The 18,187-nt window shown below is 43.2% G+C and overlaps 1 protein-coding gene across 1 annotated transcript in view; it reads right to left on the bottom strand.

Annotated features, from left to right (window-relative positions):
* Positions 1–507: 507 nt before the first annotated feature.
* LOC120052062 (oxysterol-binding protein-related protein 1-like) overlaps positions 508–18,187 on the bottom strand; it is a 31,009-nt gene continuing 13,329 nt past the window's right edge. The window contains exons 8-21 of the mRNA XM_038998922.1: positions 11,583–11,745; positions 10,736–10,916; positions 8,837–8,912; positions 3,890–4,024; positions 3,599–3,696; positions 3,324–3,506; positions 3,068–3,175; positions 2,857–2,946; positions 2,598–2,721; positions 1,783–1,896; positions 1,492–1,615; positions 1,292–1,382; positions 1,025–1,045; positions 508–692 (exon numbers count right to left, since the gene is read on the bottom strand). Coding sequence (XP_038854850.1) covers positions 590–692; positions 1,025–1,045; positions 1,292–1,382; positions 1,492–1,615; positions 1,783–1,896; positions 2,598–2,721; positions 2,857–2,946; positions 3,068–3,175; positions 3,324–3,506; positions 3,599–3,696; positions 3,890–4,024; positions 8,837–8,912; positions 10,736–10,916; positions 11,583–11,745 — 1,611 coding nt within the window. The 3' untranslated portion in view covers positions 508–589. The remainder of the gene's footprint in view (positions 693–1,024; positions 1,046–1,291; positions 1,383–1,491; positions 1,616–1,782; positions 1,897–2,597; positions 2,722–2,856; positions 2,947–3,067; positions 3,176–3,323; positions 3,507–3,598; positions 3,697–3,889; positions 4,025–8,836; positions 8,913–10,735; positions 10,917–11,582; positions 11,746–18,187) is intronic.

Below are 18,187 nucleotides of genomic sequence, written 5' to 3' on the forward strand. Positions count from 1 at the left end.
AGGGAGCAAGGTTGTGCAAATGTCACACAGTAATGATGGATTACAGCATTCACAATCAAAACACAATTAGAAACTGGGTGGTTCGAGCCCTGAATGCTGATTGGCTGACAGCCATCGTATATCAGACCGTATACCATGGGTATGACAAATTTATTTTTACTGCTCTAATTACATTGGTAACCAGTTTATAATAGCAATAAGGCACCTCGGGGGTTTGTGACATATGGCCAATATACCACGGCTAAGGGCTGTGTCCTTGCACTCCACGTTGCGTCGTGCAAGGACACAGCCCATAGCCATATACCACACCCCCTCGTGCCATATTGCTTAATTAGAACACACAGATCCATTTATGCTAAAAAGTAATAATAAAATGATGGCTGCATGGAACATGTGACCTAATATAGATGCTACATTCATATCAAGCATGTTTAACAGCTGAACATTTTGTATCACAAATACATCTATTATTGCTATTTTCATACACAGTGTATTCATTGTAATAAATTAAGGCTTTAATGTATTCATGATAGATAAGGAAGTTGACGTGGATAAGAATCAATCTCACTATTCAAGGAATTAATGTCCATCAGTAAATATCAGGTAACAGGGGATAGTTGCGGTTCCAGTACCCAGTGGAGAACAACCAGTCCTGGGAGCCATTGTGGGGATTCTGGCCCTGTTGAAACCACCTGGAGACACAGGAGGGATAACGTGAGCATGGGCGGGGTTCAGGCTTTCATCCTGTCATTCTATGGATGAGAGTTAGTATCTACATAACATAAAGTACTGCATGCATGCATAAACATTAAGTCTAAAAATAAAATCATACGTTGGTTATGTGCAATAAATGGACAGTGGGTATGTATGCACTTATTTTCATTTGGGCCACTAACTGAATTTCAGAGATCAGAACCGATGCATGCACAGTATGTATTAGCACCAGTAGATGGAGCTACCACACAACAGTGTGACAGTGGAGAGCACATGTAAGGCACACAATAGAAGAGCAAGCAACTAATACCTGGGGCCGAGGGAAGGGTTTCTTCACATCAATGCAAAGGTGCAACACAGAGAACAAGACAATGGAAAAGAAAAGTAGGACTTTGCATTATTATAAAGCAGTAAACCAAATACAAATAATGACATGGATTAAATGAAGGGATACCTTTTCTTTTTTTTATACACTTGCTTAATTTCAAAATATATGGGTGTATTGATATACAATACATAAAGAGTATAACATAACTGAAATTGTCAAAACATAACCGTATTTCTCTCATTGTCTTACTTTGTTTTCCACTCGTCATCAGATTTGGAATGGGTTTTACATGCAGCTCTCTGTTTCTCTTCTAGTCTCTTCTTCTCCTCACTTGCAAGATCTACAGCAAGGAGAAAACACACAGGGTTTTCACTGATCTATCTTAGATCAACTGTGTGTTCAAAGAAAGTGTTTGCAGATGAGGCACAAGCATTTATCATGATTCGTACCAATATCTCCATTCTCCATGGCTCGTATGTCTGGCCTAAGCCTGCAGTCTGTCTTTGGGATGAGCCCATCCATATCTTTATCCAGCTCGTTCAGTTGCATGGCAAACGACGTGAAGCTGTACATCTACAAATACACACAAAAAACGTTTCCAGGACTGAATATTTAAATACAAAGCTGTGAAGAAGATTATGCAAAATATGCTTTATGATCGTGAAGTTTCTGAGCCTCTGCATTTCTATGTGCTTGAGTAAACCATACATCTAAATAGGAGGGTTTCCGATGCGACTAACCTCTGTAGAGTTGACTGGTCTGGGGGCTATCCTCCAAAGGAGATAGCTGCCTGGGATGACCTCGACTGTGTCAGCCTCTGGTAGGGGGATCTCCTCCACTTCCTCACGAGAGCCCTGGACAACAGGACACACAACAAGATCACATGAGAAGTTTCCACTAGTTACCACAGCCACAAAGTCAAAATTGTCTACATGGACAAATGTAAGGTTAGGGTTAGAAATAAAGTTAACAATGTGGTTCAAGTTAGGGATAGGTTTAAAATCACATTGGAAGAGAAATTGTAGAAATAGGCAGGGTTTATGGTTTTGTGGCTGTGGCTGTGGCGACCCACATGAGGGGAGCTCTGCACTGAAGCTCTTCTATCTACAACCGTAAGAGCTGTCATCACAGCGACGGGAACACCCGCAGCCAAAATCAACTGACAATACCAAAGTCGAGAACTGAACAGTATAGAAAAGGTCACCCTTTTTTTTTTTGCTGGACCCTTTTTGATGTATTATATATATATATATATATATATATATATATATATATATATATATATATATATATATATATATATATATATATATATAAACTGTCGTTCTCTCCATCCATATATTGTATGCTCGTGGATTTCAGTTTGTATTGACTGCTATATGAGTATAATAAAAAACTTGAAATTGAAAATACCACAGTGAAAGTGGTTGGAATTTACACTTCTTGTAACACCAGCACATGACATTCTTTGCAGTATAAAATAAGCCTCAGGGATGGAGAACTCAAAGCATGTGTTCACCATGTAATGGACTACATGATTTGATGGGGTACATACCGGTTTGCTGCTTTTCTTTTCCGCTGTCCCCTTCCCACTTCTCTTATGTGCCTCCAATGCAGCATAATCCACAATGTACATACACTCTGTCCACTTTCCGTAGAGAGAACAGACCTTCTTTTTGCTGTGCCAAACACACACATACTGTCAGTTAAAGCACTGCAGACATCACTGACTTCCGTCAATATGGCAACATAATGGATAAATACATTACAAACGTGAGATACATTGATAGGCTGGCTAAATCAAAGCTGCCTACCTTTTGTCCAGAATGTAGCCTTCAACTTTGTGCAATTCCTTGCCAAAAAGGCCACAGGGTTTGAAATTCAAACAGCATCTTTCTCCAGTTCTGTGAAAAAAACAGAAATACCATCAAATCATTTTCCTTTTAATTTATTTTAGTCATGCTTCCCCATTCACATATTGCACTTCCTTCTTAGTCAGAGCATGTGACAGTATTTTTCACATACTTGTGGTTGAGCACCTCCACGTTGCCATACTGCTCAATCCACAGCTGCCCCACGATGATGTTGTGGACACAACATGTAGGGTTTGTCCATGTGTAGGCCTCATTGTACCTGGAAGTACAAATAATAACTCTATAACAACATGTCGTGGAAAAATACATTTTGGTTTCACACAGGCAACATGAAAAAACATCACACATAACTGTTGTGTTGTTTGAATGTGGTGTGAAAGTTACAGTGCATGAATGAGTATGCTTACTTGGGAAGCTCCAGTGTGATGATGCCTTTGGGTTCAGCCTCCACGCTCTTGCCCCAGAACTTGAGTTTGGGGTAGATGGAGCCATGGAACACAAAGTCTTTCTTCAGGCCTTCGGCGTGGAACGCACTGACTGGTGGATGGTGGCTCACCTGCTCTGAGATCAATCTGAACCCCAGGTCCTCTCTGTCAGAGAAAAGGGGTGAGCTCAACACTTGTCTTTTACCACATCCAAATCCATCACCAGTGTTAGAGATGAACTCCTCCCTCCCTCTTACCTGACCAGTTCGTAGGTCTCTCCTAGTAGCGGGTTGAAAGGTTTCCCAGTTCTCTCCCACTGCGAAGCCACAGCAGACACAGCAAACGCTGCCACACACTGCCCATGCAAAACAGAAAAATGACTTGATGTGGAGATGTAATGTACAATTTCTTAGCTCTTTTTTTTCTACATACAGTATTTATTATACGTTTCTATGCTTGTCTCTCTCAATTCAAGTGGACAAAAAAATGACCCAAAAAAATCTATAATTAAACCCATTTTCCAGATTTTTTCTCAAATGTGTGTGTACCTTCATCCTCTCTATGGAGTCAGAGGAGGCGTTGGCCTGGTGGATGAGGTACGTGTGCTCCATGTACTCTGTCAGACGCTGAAGGAAGCTCAGGGGCTCATTAAAAATCACTGGCATGGTAATTTTAGACAGCTCCTAAAAGAGAGAGAACAAGAGAAGTAATGAATGTGAGAGAAAAGGAGAGAGCGCAAGTTAGTTCACAAGTAGTTGTACTATATGATTCCCATCTATCAACCATTAAATAATCAAGTCTCTAGATTTTACAGGAATGAGCAGTTATTGCATGAGCAGTTATCTCATAGGCCCATCATGATATGCTATAGATTTTTTTTAATGTACATACTGTGTGTGTGTGTGTTGGAATTCACACACACATCCATCAAGCATCAATTAGTCCATACCGAACCCCCATCACTGACATTTAATCGCTTTACAGTACTGGGCCATGGCCAAACATGTCTAAGTAGAATTATGTTTTTAGACATTTTAACAAATTTATTAAAAAAGAAAAGTCAATAGGTATTCAACCCCTTTGTTGTGGCAAGCCTAAATTCAGGATTTCAGGAGTAAAAATGTGCTAAACGGGCCTCCCGAGTGGTGCAGCGGTCTAGGGCACTGCATCACAGTGCTTGAGGCATCACTACAGACCCGGGTTCCATCCCAGGCTGTGTCACAGCCGGCTGTGACTGGGAGAACCATGAGGCGGCGCACAATTGGCCCAGCGTCGTCCGGGTTAGGGGAGAGTTTGGCCCGGCCGGGATGTCCTTGTCCCATCGTGCATAAGCGATTCCTTGTGGCGGGCTGGGTGCAGTGCACGCTGACTTCGGTCGCCAGTTGTACGGTGTTTCCGCCGACACGTTGGTGCGGCTGGCGTCCGGGTTAAGCAAGCAGTGTGTCAAGAAGCAGTGCGGCTTGGCATGGTCGTGGTTCGGGAGGACGCATGGCTCTCGACCTTCGCCTCTCCCGAGTCCATACGGGAGTTATGGTGATGGGACAAGACTGTAACTACCAATTGGATATCACATGAAAGGGGTAAAAAGTAAAAAAATAAAATAAAAAAAACAAGTCACATAATAAGTTGCACAGACTCACTCTGTGTGCAATAATAGTGTTTAACATGCTAATTGAATGACTACCCCATCTCTGTACCCCACACATATTATCTGTAAAGTCCCCAGATTCAACCACAAAGCCCAGGGAGGTTTTCCAATGCCTCGCAAAGAAGGGCACCTATTGGTAGATTAGTACAAAAAAATAAAAAGCAAACATTGAATATCCCTTTGAGCATGGTGAAGTTATTAACTGCACTTTGGATGGTGTCTCAATACACCCAGTCACTACAAAGATAAAGGCGTCCTTCCTAACCCAGTTGCCAGAGAGGAAGGAAACCACTCAGGGATTTCACCATGAGGCCAATTGTCACGTTCCTGACCTATTGTTCCTTTTTCTTTTATTTATTTAGTTGGACAGGGCGTGAGTTGGGGTGGGTTGTCTATGTGTGTTTTTCTATGTTGGGGTTTTGTGTTCGGCCTGGTATGATTCTCAATCAGAGGCAGCTGTAGATCGTTTGTCCCTGATTGAGAATCATACTAAGGCAGCCGGGGTTTCACGTCTGTTTTGTGGGTGGTTGTATCGCGTGTCTGTGTTAGCACCACACAGGACTGTTTGCGGTTTGTCACGTTTGTTGGTTTTGTATGTTAAGTGTTCAGTCTGTTTTCATTAAAATATCATGGACACTAACCACTCTGCATATTGGTCTGATCCTTCTCGCCTCTCCTCCTCGTCCGAGGAGGAGGATTACGACGATCGTTACAGAACCACCCACCAATCTAGGACCAAGCGGAGTGGAGAAGGGAGGCGACAGCAGTGGGAAAAAACCCAGGACTCCTGGACTTGGGAGGAGATCCTGGACGGTAAAGGACCCTGGGCTCAGCCAGGGGAATATCGCCGTCCCAAGGCGGAGCTGGAGGCAGCGAAGGCAGAGAGGCGCTGGTATGAGGAGGCAGCGCGGCGACGCGGTTGGGAGCCCGAGAGTCAGACCCAAAAATTTCTTGGGGGGGGGCACACGAGGAGTGTGGCAAAGCCGGGTAGGATACCTGAGCCAACTCCCCGTGCTTACCGTGGAGTGAGAGGGCGTCGTACTGGTCAGACACCGTGTTATGCGGTAAAGCGCACGGTGTCCCCAGTACGCGTGCTTAGCCCAGTGCGGGCTATTCCACCTCGCCGCACTGGTAGGGCTAAGTTGGGCATCGAGCCGGATGTCATGAAGCCGGCCCAACGCATCTGGCCTCCAGTGCGTCTCCTCGGGTCGGCATACATGGCACCAGCCTTACGAATGGTGTCCCCGGTTCGCCAGCATAGCCCAGTGCGGGCTATTCCATCTCGCCGCACTGGCAGGGCTACGGGGACCATTCAACCTGGTAAGGTTGGGCAGGCTCGGTGCTCAAGAGCGCGTGTCCTCCTTCACGGTCCGGTATACCCGGTGCCACCTCCACGTACCAGTCCACCGGTGGCAGCCCCCCGCACCAGGCTGTCTCTCCGGGTTCTCTCTCCAGCTGCTCCCACCTGTCCAGCGCTGTCAGAGCCTTCCTCCTCTCCAGCGCAGCCAGTGTCTGAGCTGTCTGCCTGCCCAGCGCTGTATGAACTGTCTGCCTGCACAGCACCGTCAGAGCTGTTCGTCTGTCCCGAGCCGTCAGAGCTGTCCGTCTGTTATGAGCCGTCCAGCCAGGACCAGCCAGAGCCGTCCAGCCAGGACCAGTCAGAGCCGTCCAGCCAGGACCAGCCAGAGCTGTCCAGCCAGGACCAGCCAGAGCCGTCCAGCCAGGACCAGCCAGAGCCGTCCAGCCAGGACCAGCCAGAGCCGTCCAGCCAGGACCAGCCAGAGCCGTCCAGCCAGGAGCTGCCAGAAGCCGTCCAGCCAGGAGCTGCCAGAGCCGTCCAGCCAGGAGCTGCCAGAGCCGTCCAGCCAGGAGCTGCCAGAGCCGTCCAGCCAGGAGCTGCCAGAGCCGGCCAGCCAGGATCCGCCAGAGCCAGCCAGCCAGGATCCGCCAGAGCCAGCCAGCCAGGATCCGCCAGAGCCAGCCAGCCAGGATCCGCCAGAGCCAGCCAGCCAGGATCCGCCAGAGCCAGCCAGCCAGGATCCGCCCCTCATTCCAGTGTTGCCCCTCATTCCGGTGCTGCCCCTTAATCCAGTGGGGTTAATTTGGAGGGTGGTCATTTTGAGGAGGCTACGAAAGCGGGTAGTGACTATGGTGGGGTGGGGACCACGACCAGCGCCAGAGCCGCCACCGTGGACAGACGCCCACCCAGACCCTCCCCTAGACTTTATGCTGGTGCGCCCGGAGTTCGCACCTTAAGGGGGGGGTTATGTCACGTTCCTGACCTATTGTTCCTTTTTCTTTTATTTATTTAGTTGGTCAGGGCGTGAGTTGGGGTGGGTTGTCTATGTGTGTTTTTCTATGTTGGGGTTTTGTGTTCGGCCTGGTATGATTCTCAATCAGAGGCAGCTGTAGATCGTTTGTCCCTGATTGAGAATCATACTAAGGCAGCCGGGGTTTCACGTGTGTTTTGTGGGTGGTTGTATCGCGTGTCTGTGTTAGCACCACACGGGACTGTTTGCGGTTTGTCACGTTTGTTGGTTTTGTATGTTAAGTGTTCAGTCTGTTTTCATTAAAATATCATGGACACTAACCACTCTGCATATTGGTCTGATCCTTCTCGCCTCTCCTCCTCGTCCGAGGAGGAGGATTACGACGATCGTTACACCAATGGTGACTTTAAAACAGTTACAGAGTTTAATGGCTGTGATGGGAGAAAACTGAGGATGGATCAACAACACTGTTGTTCCTACACAATACTAACCTAGTTGACAGAGTCAAAAGAAGGAAGCCCTTACAAAATAAAAATATTCCAAAACATGCATCCTGTTTGCAATCAAGGCACTAAAATAATACTGCAAAAAATGTGGCAAAGCAATTAACTTTTTGCCCTGAATACAAAGTGTTATGTTTGAGTAAAATCCAATACAACACATTCCAGAGTACCACTCTCCATATCTTCAAGCATAGTAGCGGCTGCATCGTGTTATGTGTATGCTTGAAACTGGGGAGTTTTTCAGGATAGAAAAAGAAACTGAATGGCACTAAGCACAGGAAAAATCTACCAAATACTGGGAGATGAATAACACCTTTCACCAGGACAATAACCTAAAACACAAGGCCAAACCTACACTGGAGTTGCTTACCAAGAAGACAGTGAATGTTACTGAGAGGCTGAATTACAGTTTTGACTATGGCAAGACCTGAACATTTTTGTCTAGCAAATATTAACAACCATTTTTTGTCTAGCAATGATTAACAACCAAAAGCAAATTATGCACAATCCAGGTGTGGAAACCTCTTAGAGAAATACCCTGAAAGAGAAACAGCTGTAATCGCTACCAAAGTTAATGCTAACATGCATTGACAGAGGGATGAATACTTATCTAATCAAGCTATATTAAAAAATACATATATATTGTATTTACAAATGTTAGAATTTTTCTTCTACTTTGATATTACAAAGTATTTTGTGTAGATCTTTTTTTTTTTTATTAATAGGAAATCCATTTGAATCCCACTTTGTAACACCACAAAATGTGGATAAAGTCAAGGGATGTGAATACTTTGTATAGGCATTGTACATTACCACTCCCCGGCTACTGAACCACATTCCACATCAGGATTATGACATGCCAGATCCTTTATATACATGCTCTAGGCTGTAGCTAAAGAAAAGCTCCACACAGAATTGTATAGATGTGGGTTACTTACTGCACAGTACATCAGTATTGGATTGACTGATCTACAATACAGGCACTATTATGGCCAGGAAGGTTCCCATTATTCATCATGTTACGGGGGTTTGGACAGGAACAATAAAGCTGAGTGCTTCTGGTTGATAGCTCACCATGCCAATGCATTTCCTCAGGATACTCCAGATGCTGAAGTCATTTCTGGAGAACATGGATGCTGGTAAACTTGTTCTGGAGTGAGGGATATACAGACGCACAAACATAGAATCTGGTAAATGTACAAATGACACAAGTATCACACTCTGCTCTGTGGACTTTGACACTACCCTTACCGTACAGTGATCTGCATTTCTTTCGATGAGATGTGCCAGGCATGTAACACATACTTTATATCTAATGCAGAAGTCATATCTTATTCAGGCGAATATAGTCTGCTGAGTGCAACAAAAGCCTTCAGTTTAGTTTCAGGCATGTGTAGAGCTGACATATTGGACCAAGGCCCAGGTCTACAATCAACACCGCTACACCACTACTGTCGAGGAGCTTCCATGGAAATAGCTGCTCCCTGAGGCCTTCACTTCTTTAAGGCAAGAGTAATCTTACCAACAAATGTACGTTGGCATCATGAACACCTACGTATATTTAACACAAATGCTTGCTCACACAAAGATATGTGAAGAAGATAAAAACCTGTGGATACACTAGTTTGCACATCCCATTAATCAAATATGCCATTTGATTCACTTCCTAACTATGCCATTTGATTCCCTTCCTAACTATGCCATTTGATTCCCTTCCTAACTATGCCATTTGATTCCCTTCCTAACTACCACTGTCAGTCAGTCAGGTTGGGCTTGACCATTTGGCTCACCACAGGTTTTTATGTTTTTAATGTTTTTTCTTACTAAAATGTATGGCCTCCACTTCTACGCCCTGATCAGCATTCAGATCGGTCAACATAAGGTCCTACCGAGTTCCAATTATTGCATGACACTGTGACCTCATCAATGTTTAACTGGTTTTACACAGCGCTCAGCCTTCTCAATGAGAGCCTTTCTCCTGCCTGGACCAGCCTAGCTGCCTTGCTAAATTATTCACACACTGACTCTGAAAACACACGAATAATACACCATATGTAGTCTAGGAACACAACAAGAAAACAAACAGTAGGGTAAACAACAAGATTCTGATAGTTAGGGGCTGGAAGAAACTCCACCTCTGTATTAACTTGGTCCTAAGAACCACTCATTTCCAACACTGGTCTAAAGTAGGAGATTGCATAAACCACAGGATGTTTCTTTGCCTTTTCCACTGCTCTACTATAGGCTTCTTTTTACAGAAAGGGTTCTCTCAAACAGAAAGGGAGTAACAAAAGTTTATTTGACAAACAACAAAAAAAATATGACTTTAAAAGGTACAGGTTACTGCCAAAATAAAGAAAAAGTGACAAAGTGTCTTAACAGGGTGTTGTGCCACCATGAGCCGCCAGAACAGCTTCAATGCGCCATGGCATAGATTCTACAAGTGTCTGGAACTCTATTAGAGGGATGCAACACCATTCTTCCACAGGAAATTCCATATTTTGGTGCCTTAATTTAAATGTTAAATTGGGTTGAGATCTGGTGACTGAGACACACACCCTTTAAACCTCTATATGCTCATTTGAGACCCCTCTTTCAAAGTCACTGAGATCTCTTCTTCTAGCCATGCTAGTCAAAATAATAGGCAACTGCGCATTCTTATAGATGACCCTAAGCATGATGGGATATTTTAATTGCGTAATTAACTCAGTGGAAGTACCTGCTTTCAATGTACTTTGTATACTTCCTTTACTCTTGTTTCCTTTATTTTTGCAGTTAACTGTAACTTATTGTGCAAAGAGGCAAAGTGGCTTTTCTTTCCAGGTTTAATCCCAATCTGAAGCTTCTACCTTCTAAAACAGCTGTGTACTGTAAACAGGACCGTTCCCTGTGTGTGCTTGGATGTAGGGTGGATGGGAGAGACACTGGGTGGGTAGGAGGGGGTGTGTCGGGGGGGCACTTGGCTAAGCTCACCTGTGCCTCACAATCCCATTGGGTTGGGACTCCTCCTCATTGCCATGGTGATTCTCCAGAGACATGCTGGTTGGGCTGCTGCGCTTGCTGCTGAACAGGACAGAGCCTTTCTCCTCGTCCTTGTCAAACGAATGACTGGCCACCGCCTCAAAGACGCTCAGAGAGTGCTCCGAGTCCGAATCTTGAGATGAAAGGGAGTAAGCAGTCATGTTGTAAAGGCAGGGACTGGATATATGAGTGACAGTGCTATGAATGACTGTGTCGCTATCAACAACTGACACCTTTCCCTGAGCCTCACTAAAGCCCTGACGGGAGAAACCAGATCTGTGGATAGGGTTGTATTTAAAGAGCCCTGAACCAACCTCTGAAGGCTGAAGGCATCAGTCAATCGATCATTGCAAAAATCATCATAACCATTATCATAGGCCATCTTGTGACTAAAAAAGCATTTTCTAAGTGAAATAGTAGTTTGTAGGTATTGCTCAATTGTGACTAAATTGGTGCACACAATAGCAAGCAAGTCATCTTAGCATAATATTGTAAACATCTAGACCAGGGGTAGTCAACTCTTACCCTATGTGGTTCGGAGCCTGCTGGTTGTCTGTTCTACCTGATAATTAATTGCACCCACCTAGTGTGCCAGGTCTAAATCAGTCCCTGATTAGAGGGGAACAATTAAAACAAGCTGTGGAACTGGCTTAGAGGTCCAGAGTTGAGTTTATAAAATGCATGAACAGCTATAGGCATCAATAAAATAATCATACTGTCAAACAAACACAAGTTTTTTATCTCAAGCTCTCTCACTTCAATTCCAATCTGATCGTAAATAAAAACAAGCCATACTCACCAGACACAGCATCGTAGAAATCATCATCACTGAGCGCGCTCCGTGGAGAGGAGCCCTTGACAACGGACTGCTCTAGTTTGTGCTGCTCTGTAGCCAGAGTCTGAAGCTCTTCAGACAGGATATTATTCTTCTCAACCTCCTGCTCCAATTTCAGACTGCGCACCTGAGCCCCAAACACACACACACACACACACACACACACACACACACACACACACACACACACACACACACACACACACACACACACACACACACACACACACACGCCACAAAACAACCACACACGCACAGACACACACAAACATAAGTGGGTACACACATGCACGCACGCAGTATAATTAATAATCATACAGTATACGTTTGATGGCACTTCATGGCCTACATAGATGATCTATTTATGCTAAATATCAACACTGAATACAGTATACAGTGAATAGAGTATAGATATCAGCAGAGATCTCTGTACGGCTGTGAGGACCTGTGTTTTGTAGGTCTGTAGACTACAAGAGCAGCATACTGACTGATCTCCTCTTGTTACTGTGCTCAGATCAGCAGACAGACATCACAGAGCCAGAGTGAAGCTGTGCTGAGAGGAACAATACATGTTTAGCTGTAGTGGAGGACAGGTGCCTTAAACCTGCCGTCTCAAATGGCCATCCAGAGAACGATCCTCATGGCGCAGAGGAGATCAGATAACTACAATGGGCAAGGACATTTCCAAATAGACTACTTGATCTTCTGTGGAAATATATAAAGATATACAGTACCAATCAAAAGTTTGGACACAACTACTCATTCAAGGGTTTTTCTTTATTTGTACTATTTTCTACATTGTAGAATAATAGCGAAGACATCAACACTATGAAATAACACATATGGAATCATGAAAAAGTGTTAAACAAATCAAAATATATTTTATATTTGAGATTCTTCAAAATAGCTACCCTTTGCCTTGATGACAGCTTTGCACACTCCTGGCATTTTCTCAACCAGCTTCACCTGGAATGCTTTTCCAACAGTCTTGAAGGATTTCCCACATGCTGAGCATATCTTGACTGCTTTTCCTTCACTCTGCGGCCCAAATCATCCCAAACCATCTCAATTGGGTTGAGGTCGGGTGATTGTGGAGACCAGGTCATCTAATGCAGCACTCCACCAGGCACTCACTCTCCTTCTTGGTCAAATAGCCCTTACACAGCCTGGAGGTATGTTGGGTTATTGTCCTGTTGAAAAACAAATGATAGTCCGACTAAGCGCAAAGTAGATGGGATGGCGTATCGCTGCAGAATGCTGTGGTAGCCATGCTGGTTAAGCGTACCTTGAATTCCAAATAAGTCACTGACAGTGTCACCAGCAAAGCACCCCCACACCATCACACCTCTTCCTCCATGCTTCATGGTGGGAACCACACATTGCGGAAATAATCCGTTCACCTACTCTGCATATCACAATTTGGACTCATCAGACCAAAGGACAGATTTCCACCGGCCTAATGTCCATTGCTCGTCTTTCTTGGCCCAAGCAAGTCTCTTCTTCTTATTGGTGTCCTTTAGTAGTGGTTTCTTTGCAGCAATTCAACCATGAAGGCCTGATTCACACAGTCTCCTCTGAACAGTTGATGATGAGATGTGTCTGTTACTTGAACTCTGTGAAGCATTTATTTGGGCTGCAATTTCATAGGCTGGTTACTCTAATGAACTTATTCTCTGCAGCAGAGGCAACTCTGGGTCTTCCTTTCCTGTGGTGGTCCTCATGAGAGCCAGTTTCATCATAGCTCTTGATGGTTTTTGCGACTGCACTTGAAGAAGCTTTCAAAGTTAGAACTTTTCCAGATTGACTGACCTTCATGTCTAAAGTAACGATGGACTGTTGTTTCTCTTTGCTTATTTGAGCGGTTCTTGCCATAATATGGACTTGGTCTTTTACCAAATAGGGATATCTTCTATATACCACCCCTACCTTGTCACAACACAACTGATTGGCTCAAACACATTTAGAAGGAAAGAAATTCCACAAATTAACTTTTATCAAGGCACACCTGCTAAGTGGAATTAATTCCAGGTGACAACCTCATGAAGCTGGTTGAGAGAATGCCAAAAGTGTGCAAAGCTGTTATAAGGCAACGGGTGGCTACATTGAAAAATCTCAAATATATAATATATTTTGATTTGTTTAACACTTTTTTGGTTACTACATGATTCCATACGTGTTATTTCATAGTTTTGATGTCTTCACTATTATTCTGCAATGTAGAAAATAGTACAAATAAAGAAAAATCCTGGAATGAGTAGGTGTGTCCAAACCTTTGACTGGTACTGTACCTCATAACCACACGCCTTCTCCTTTCCAAAAGCTGCATTTCTTTCATCCATTGAAACACTGTGGCTTAGCCAGTTCTTCTCTGCATAAAGCCAGATATTTGAACCCAAAAAGTGTATTCATTTTCAACAGACATGGTTTCTGGTGAGGGCAGCTCAAAGCCATGAAGGTGCAGTATGCACAGTACAGCTTACCTGTAAGGTTGGGAATAGAGGAAGGGAGCGGAAGCAGACCTGTATTATGATTCATTCACCTTTCTTACAGATGACGTAAGGTATCATATAGACAAACACCCAGATGTCTCTGAGGACTTTGTAGAAAACAAGCGTACATTTCTAGACCTCCACTGAGATCCACTGAAACATTCAGTGTCAATAACTAAAAGCCTGCATGTAATGGATTAATTAAGAGTAACAACACAGACAGTAACTACAGTAGGACCAATCTGCTGAACAGTTTTATAACGGGAGATTGTGCAATCATCAGAGCCACATCGTGTGCAACCTTAGAATATTTATAAATAGCATATTCAACATCATATGATAACCAGGGGTCTTATGTTATTATGATCCCTCACTTTGGTGAGGGTTGATGAGGGTTCACCAGAAAATGGAGACAAAATTCAAGCTGAAGTAATAAAACTGCAGATTCATCCACAAAATCATATGAAATGTCTGTCCAACAGCTATTGTCATCGTTAGTCCCTGTAACACTGTAATAGCATCACTAATTCCCAATCACATATGAAGTTATACTGAAATGACAGTATCATCCTTGTCATCATACTACAACATCTACAACCATAAGATGCAGTAGCAGTAAGACACAGTGAAACAGTCACACTTCAAACCAGGAACCAACTACAATAACACACTCACTACACAATCACAGAAAAGCTCATTGCACCAGAGCTGCAAATAAACTCACAATAAATCCAGCCTCTTCCATCTTCCAGCATAGGCCTGCACAGTGGGACACTGGCATTCGTCTGTGAGCTCACAAAACATAGCACTATTGAGGAGCCGGCAGCAACGGCAGCAGTAGTAGAATCGTCCCTCAGGAGATGCTATGTTATAAACAGCAGATGATGGTACTGTAGTAGCACTTATCAATAGTAGTAACATTTGCCTTTCCAGTAGTTTGAATTGGAGTATGACTGAGTAATGGCAGATGTAGTTCTACAGAGAATTACTATCAGACAGTCACTATTGTCACATTGACAAAGTTGTTGTGAAGATGGGGAGAGGTATGTCTGTTATAAAAATATGTTCTGCATTTTTGGCACAAAGATCAACTGTACTAGTTCAGGCTTTGATCTTGTCCCATCTTGATGTCCGGTAATATGGTCAGGTGCAGCAAAGAAAGACCTAGCAAAGCTGAAGTTGGCTCAAAACAAAGCACCACACCTTGCCCTTAACTGCACACAAAGAACTAACATCAACAATATGCATGACAGTCTTTCATGGTTGAGGGTTGAGGAGAAATTGACCACTTCTCTTGTAGTCTTTTTAAAAAACATTTGTGTGTTGAAAATGCCTAACCCCTTGTATAATCTATTTGCATACAGTGTCATACAGACATACATACCCCACCTGACACGCCACCTCACACAAACACAAACAGTTTGCGAATCAAAACATCAGATATAATCTACAGTATGATGTAAATGCATTTGGACACATTAGTATATCAAACTGTGCCTCATTAATAGTTCACCCTCAGGTCCATGTACACTATTGTATGAGAGAGCAGCATCTACCTAGGTCATGACTGCTGGTCAGTTTCATGCTGTACAATGGCTCAACAACCTCCTCCACTCAAGGGGCAGTTAGCTAATGCTGCTAGGCTGTAGAGCCCATCTCAAGTGGAAGAAAGCTAATGCTGCAAGGCTGTAGAGCCCCTCTCAAAGGGAAGCTAGTGTCATGACGTTGCCCTGTTGTAATGAGCCCCCATAAATATCTTTCCCCCTTTTCTCTCCACCCTACAGAATGGACTCTTGGAAAGCCTTTTGTTAACATAGAGAGAGCATGGTAACATCAAAAGGTTGGGGAAAGGTACAACATTTCTGTAATCCAACCAGTTGAAAGTGTCCGTTGGTACTTAAAGAATATGATGTCAGATCAGTTGGTGTATGGGACACTATATCTGAAGATATGACGACAAAAATTACATCTTGGAAAGTCTGCACATTCTACTTATCAGATTCACATGGAATTGTTGTGCAATTGAAATGTTTAAATATGAAACTATTTGTGAAAAGATTAAATGTAATTTTAGCTTCTAAATGAGAGAATTGTTTTCATAAAGTAAACTATGCTCACTCAGTGGCCACGTGGCCAAGTGAACAGACATTGATTGAGAACTATGAAACAAGCCCTTCTCTCCCCCACTACAAAAACCCGTCGACGCAAGTCAACTTTAGTTCCCGACGACATGAGGACTGGTGTCGATACATTTAAAAGGGCTAATATCAACTACAACCTAATGAAATTAACTTTAATTCCCAACAACATGAGGACTGGTGTCCATACGTTTAAAAAGGCTAATTTCAACGTGGAGGTGACGATCACCATGCTGGAAGGAAGAATTTCTACTAGACCAGCCAGAATTCAGTGCGAGCTGATTATGGCAAAATGGTATGAACTTTGAACTCTTATTCACAAAAGAAGAAGTGATACATCCTAGACGTCGAGTTATCAGCTGCAGCTGCAAACGTACGTTGCCTAGGAAAGAACAGACAATCTTCTAATCATAACGACAGGGTACAACGTATCCTCCCTACAACACTACGACCAGACAGATTCTACAAAGGACAAGGGCAATCTCTGCTGGGCAAACCAGTCTTCCATCTTCGACCCATCTATCGAAGCGCAGCTCAGTGTAAATATATATTTTGCGTTTTCCTTTTCCAAATGGGCAGTTATTTGAATGCATAAGATTCTGTATTTACATTAGCATAGCTTTTCAAGGTCTGATAGAGACCCAGTCTCCTTTGTACCTCAGTCCTCCCACTCTTTCATTCAAACCCAACCCCCTTTCTTTGTGTAACCAGCCGTGATATCGGTTTCACCCGCTAGGGACTTTTTATTTTATGACATGATTAGTAATCGATGTATGATCCATCCTGTGTATATGTAATTCTGCGTGATTATTTAGGTATTTAGTAAATAAATAATTAAGCCAATTTTTGTATTGCTGATTCAACTTGTTAGCCAGGGTTCGTGAAGATAACCAAGAATTTTACGATGTTCAGATGAGACTGTTATTAGGTAAAGAATAATTAATGATTGACTGCTATTGATATAAAAGATCTTCAGGTCTTTAAGAGTGGATTCGGGAGATAGCAGCTCTAAATAAACTAATTGTTCCATGGTGCCCCGAATTCCTAATGAGTAGTTATTGCCAGATTAATCAAATCAATGAAAATAGCATGTCAATGAATCAATGAAAATAGCATGTCATCTCATTTAACCAATACTAGAGACACAACACTAGCTAGCTTTGTTAGCAAAGATACTGGTAACTAACCCAAGAGATCTCTTTGACGTAATTTCCTTTGGGAGCAAATTAAGCATAGTGGGTAGAACAAGCAAGGAGGAGGGCAGAGCCAAGCACGAGCTAGTGAAATCCTATTGGCCCATTTAAAAAAATTGTATATATATATTTCTGTGTGCAATAACTTAATTTGCCCTTGCACTCCTTCTAAACAGCAGCATTTTTTGAAAGGGTCAAGTCTACAAAACTTAGTGCACTCTTTTCTTAACCGATTCTAGTTTTGGAAGCAGAAAACTGTATTGAGACTGAATGTTTCATCGGTGAGAAAATTTACAGAACGTCGGACAACTTTAATCTAGCTCCATCTTCTCTCACTTCCCACCACTGGACATCCTCATATCACCATATTTCTCCCTGTCACCCACGACTGAGTGACCGCGCAAGACTTCAACACCACCATCAAGTTTGCTGATGATACTTTTGGTATTTTGGTATGTTATTAGGATCCCCATTAGCTGTTGCAAAAGCAGTAGCTACTCTTCCTGGGGTCCACACAAAACATGAAACATGACATAATACAGAACAAAAATAGACAAAAACATCTCAAGGACAGAACTATATAAATTTTTAAATAAGACACACGGAGCATATATATCAATACATTCACACAACATTTCTAGGTCAAATAGGGGAGAGGCGTTGCGCTGTGAGGTGCTGCTTTATTTGTTTTTTGAAAACAGGTTTGCTGTTAATTTGAGCAATATGAGATGGAACGGAGTTCCATGCAA

This window comes from Salvelinus namaycush, chromosome 8 (assembly GCF_016432855.1).
Source record: "Salvelinus namaycush isolate Seneca chromosome 8, SaNama_1.0, whole genome shotgun sequence".
Taxonomy (NCBI): Eukaryota; Metazoa; Chordata; class Actinopteri; order Salmoniformes; family Salmonidae; genus Salvelinus; species Salvelinus namaycush.